This window comes from Empidonax traillii, unplaced genomic scaffold (assembly GCF_003031625.1).
Source record: "Empidonax traillii isolate 1590-97213 ecotype Southwest subspecies unplaced genomic scaffold, ASM303162v1 scaffold2752:size25017, whole genome shotgun sequence".
In the NCBI taxonomy this organism is placed as follows: domain Eukaryota; kingdom Metazoa; phylum Chordata; class Aves; order Passeriformes; family Tyrannidae; genus Empidonax; species Empidonax traillii.
This window is the reverse complement of record NW_020957945.1, coordinates 1-4,080: the sequence shown is the minus strand read 5'-3', so window position 1 is coordinate 4,080 and position 4,080 is coordinate 1. Positions and strand designations below refer to the sequence as shown.

The 4,080-nt window shown below is 53.4% G+C and overlaps 1 protein-coding gene across 1 annotated transcript; it reads right to left on the bottom strand.

Moving 5' to 3' along the window:
- Window positions 1–378: 378 nt before the first annotated feature.
- On the bottom strand, window positions 379–3,684 carry LOC114072197 (cell adhesion molecule 3-like; the record flags this gene model as incomplete). Its single annotated transcript, XM_027910119.1, has 4 exons — window positions 379–506; window positions 1,823–1,948; window positions 2,975–3,144; window positions 3,594–3,684. Coding segments are annotated over 4 exons (506 nt in total), but the record flags the coding sequence as incomplete, so codon positions are not given.
- Between the last annotated feature and the right edge of the window lie 396 nt (window positions 3,685–4,080).

Genomic DNA, 4,080 nt, shown 5'->3' with positions numbered 1-4,080 from the left:
TCTCACTCACCTGCGGCTGGTGGGGGGGGGTGTTATTTTTGGGGTTTTTTTTTTGAGGTGTGGGGGGTTCAAACCGGGGGTTTTTTGGGGGTGGAGGAAAATCATCGCCCGTCTCTCCCTCCTCCTCCATCTCCCTCCCCCTCCTCCCTCCTCGAGCTGGGGGTCGATTTTTGATTATTTTTTAGGGGGGGGAGGGTTATTTATATTTTTTAGGGGTTGTTTTTTTTGCCCTCAGGGCTCCGGTTTTTGTTTGGTTTTTTTTGTTTTTCCCCTCCTCTTTCTCTCTCCTCCCCCCTCGGTTTGTTTGTTGTCATCGTGGGTGTTTGGTTTTTTTTTTCTTTTGGTGACGTTTCTGACGATTTTTTCCGGGGAGTTTGGTTTTTTTTTTTAAATAAAATATTCCTTCTTGTCGTCGGCGCCGCCTTGGCCGCCCTCGGCGTTGATGATGGCGGTGTCGGCGTCGGGGGCATCGTCAGAGCCCTTGGCCTCGTGGGTCAGGTACGTGCCTGGAAAGGGGGGGGAAAAGTGGGAGGTTACAAAATAATAATTGGTCTTGACTCGTGTCATTGGTTTATTTGGGTTTGATTTAAATGTTCTTGGTTTATTTGGGCTTGGTTTGAGTGTCGTTGGTTTAGTTGCTCTTGACTTAAGTGTTCTTGGTTCAATTGGTCTTGACTTAAGTGCCGTTGGTTTATTTTGGCTTGATTTAAGTGCCATTGGTTTATCTGGTGTTGATTTCAGTGCCATTGGTTTGTTGACCCTGATTTCAGTGTCGTTGGTTTATCTGGTCTTGATTTAAGTGTCATTGGTTTATTTTGGCTTGATTTAAGTGTCATTGGTTTATTTGACCTTAATTTCAGTGTCATTGGTTTGTTGTCCCTGATTTAAGTCCTGTTGGTTCATCTGGGCTTGATTTAAATGTTCTTGGTTTATTTGGCCTTGATTTCAGTGCTGTTGGTTCAATCGGTCTTGACTTAAGTCTTGTTGATTTATTTGCTCTTGACTTAAGTGCCATTGGTTTATTGTCCCTGATTTAAGTCTTGTTGGTTTATTTTGGCTTGATTTCAGTGTTGTTGGTTTATTTGCTCTTGACTTAAGTCTTATTGGTTTAATTGGTCTTGTCTTAAGTGCCATTGGTTTATCTGGTGTTGATTTCAGTGTCATTGGTTTGTTGACCCTGATTTCAGTGCCATTGGTTTATCTGGTGTTGATTTAAGTGCCATTGGTTCATTTGGGTTTGATTTAAGTACTGTTGGTTTATTTGACCTTGATTTAAGTGCCATTGGTTTATCTGGTGCTGATTTAAATGCCGTTGGTTTATTGTCCCTGATTTAAGTGTCTTGTTGGTTTATCTGGGCTTGATTTAAATGCTCTTGGTTTATTTGGCCTTGATTTCAGTGCTGTTGGTTTAATTGGTCTTGACTTAAGTGCCATTGGTTTATTTTGGCTTGATTTAAGTGCTGTTGGTTTATTGGCCTTGATTTCAGTGTCATTGGTTTATCTGGTCTTGATTTCAGTGCCATTGGTTTGTTGACCCTGATTTAAGTCCTGTTGGTTTATCTGGGCTTGATTTAAATGTTCTTGGTTTATCTGGCCTTGATTTCAATGTCTTTGCTTTATTGACCCTGATTTCAGTGCCGTTGGTTTATCTGGTGCTGATTTCAGTGCCGTTGGTTTATTCGGTCTTGCCTTCCCTGGCATTGCTTTATTTGGCCTCGATTTAAGTCGAGGCCCCCCAACCCCCCCCCACCCTTCATCTACCACCCCAAATTAACCCCTGAGGAACCCCAACCCCCCCTCAACCCCCCCTTTCCCCTGGTACCTTTGTGCCTGATCAGGTAGTGGCCCAGCACGATGAGGAGGCTGAGCAGGAGGAAGACGATGACGGCCACGACGCCGCCGATGAGGGCGTGGTAGGTGCCCGAGCCCGAGGGCACCGGGCTGGCATCTGCAGGGTGGGGGGGACACGGGGAGGGGACACACAGGGGGGAAAAGAGAAGGTTTAGAACCCCTGGAGGGGGTGGGGGCACCACCAGGGACTCCCCCCCTTCCCCCCACGGTCACGGTCGGTGCTGGTGGCTCCAAATCCGGGGGTTTGGGCCCAAAATGGGGGGGTGGGCACGTGGGGGGGGCACCATGGGCTGGAACAAGGGGTGGTGGTGGCACCTTGAGGGGTGGTGATGACACCTCGAGGGGTGGTGGCACCTTGAGGGGTGGTGGTGGCACCTCAGGGGGTGGTGGTGGCACCTCAGGGGTGGTGGCACCTCAGGGGTGGTGGCACCTCAAGGGGTGGTGGCAGCCCAAGGGTGGTGGCAGCCCAAGGGTGGTGGCAGCTCAGGGGGTGGTGGTGGCACCTCAAGGGGTGGTGGTGGCACCTCAAGGGGTGGTGGTGGCACCTCAAGGGGTGATGGTGGCACCTCAAGGGGTGGTGGTGGCACCTCAGGGGGTGATGGTGGCACCTCAAGGGGTGGTGGCACCTTGAGGGGTGGTGGTGGCACCTCAAGGGGTGATGGTGGCACCTCCAGGGTGGTCCCGTTGGAGGGCTCAGGGCTGGGATTCTGTGCCCACCCTGGGACAAATCGGGGACAAATCGGGGACAACTCGTCCTCCTGCTGTGCCCGGGGGACACAGAGACACGTGTGGGGACAGGGTGAGGGGCACAGGTGACACAGGGACACGGGGACACGTGTGACACACACAGGGACATGGGGACACGGTGACACAGGGACGCACACAGGGACACAGGGACATGGTGACATGGGGACACAGGGACACACACAGGGACACAGGGACACGTGTGACACACACAGGGACATGGTGACACACACAGTGTCACTCACCGCTGACATCCAGGTTGTAGAGGTAGGGGACACGGGGACACGGTGCCATGGGGACACGGGGACACAGGGACACACACAGGGACACGGGGACACGTGTGACACAGGGACACGGTGACACACACAGTGTCACTCACCACTGACATCCAGGTTGTACTTGGCCACCACGCTGCCCATGGCGCTCGTGGCCGTGCAGACGTAGGTGCCGCTGTCGCTCTTGTTGAGGAAGGGGAAGATGAGGACGCTGTCCGAGCTCAGCTGCAGCGGAGCCTCCAAACCCTCCTTCTCCCACAGGAATTCCTGGGGGCTGGAATGGGATTGGGAATGGGAATTGACCCCTCCTTGTCCCACGGGAATTCCTGGGGGATGGGATGGGATGGGATGGGATGGGATGGGATGGGATGGGATGGGATGGGATGGGATGGGATGGGAATGGGATGGGAATGGGAATGGAGGAGGAAAGGGTGACCCCTCCTTCTCCCACGGGAATTCCTGGGGGCTGGAATGGCACAGGGAGTGGGAATGGAGGAGTAAAAGGGAGGGGAAGGTCTAGGGATGATCCAGGAGGGATCCACTAGACCAGGGACAATCCAGGAGGGGTCTGCTGGACCAGGAATTATCCAGGAGGGATCTGGTGGATCAGGGATGATCCAGGATGGATCTGCTGGACCAGGGGAGGGGTTTTGGGTGGATTTGGGGTGGGACAGGGCAGGAGGAGGAGGATGGGGAGGGGTTTTGGGGCAGGAAGGGCCTTACATGGGGTTGCCCTGCCCATCGCACTGCAGCTGCAGCTTCTCCCCCTCGCGTGGGTACTGCGGGTGGGGCTCGATCCGCGCCGTGGGTTTGTCTGCAAAGGGGGGGGACACGGAGGGGTGAGGGGCTGGAACCCCAAAAAGTGGCCCTGGAACCTCAAAGACTAAACCTGGAACCCCCAAACTGAGCCTGGCACCCCAAAAAACTGAGGCTGGAACCCCAAAACTGAGACTAGAACCCCAAACACTGCCCCTGGGACCCCAAAAAAATGACCCTGAAACCCCAAAAACTGACCCTGGAACCCCAAACCCTGACCCTGGCACCCCAAACACTGAGCCTGGAACCCCAAAAACTGACACTAGAACCCCAAAAAACTGACCCTGGAACCCCAAAAACTGACCCTGGAACCCCAAACACTGACACTAGAACCCCAAAAAACTGACACTGGAACCCCAAAAAACTGACACTGGAACCCCAAAAACAGCCAGGA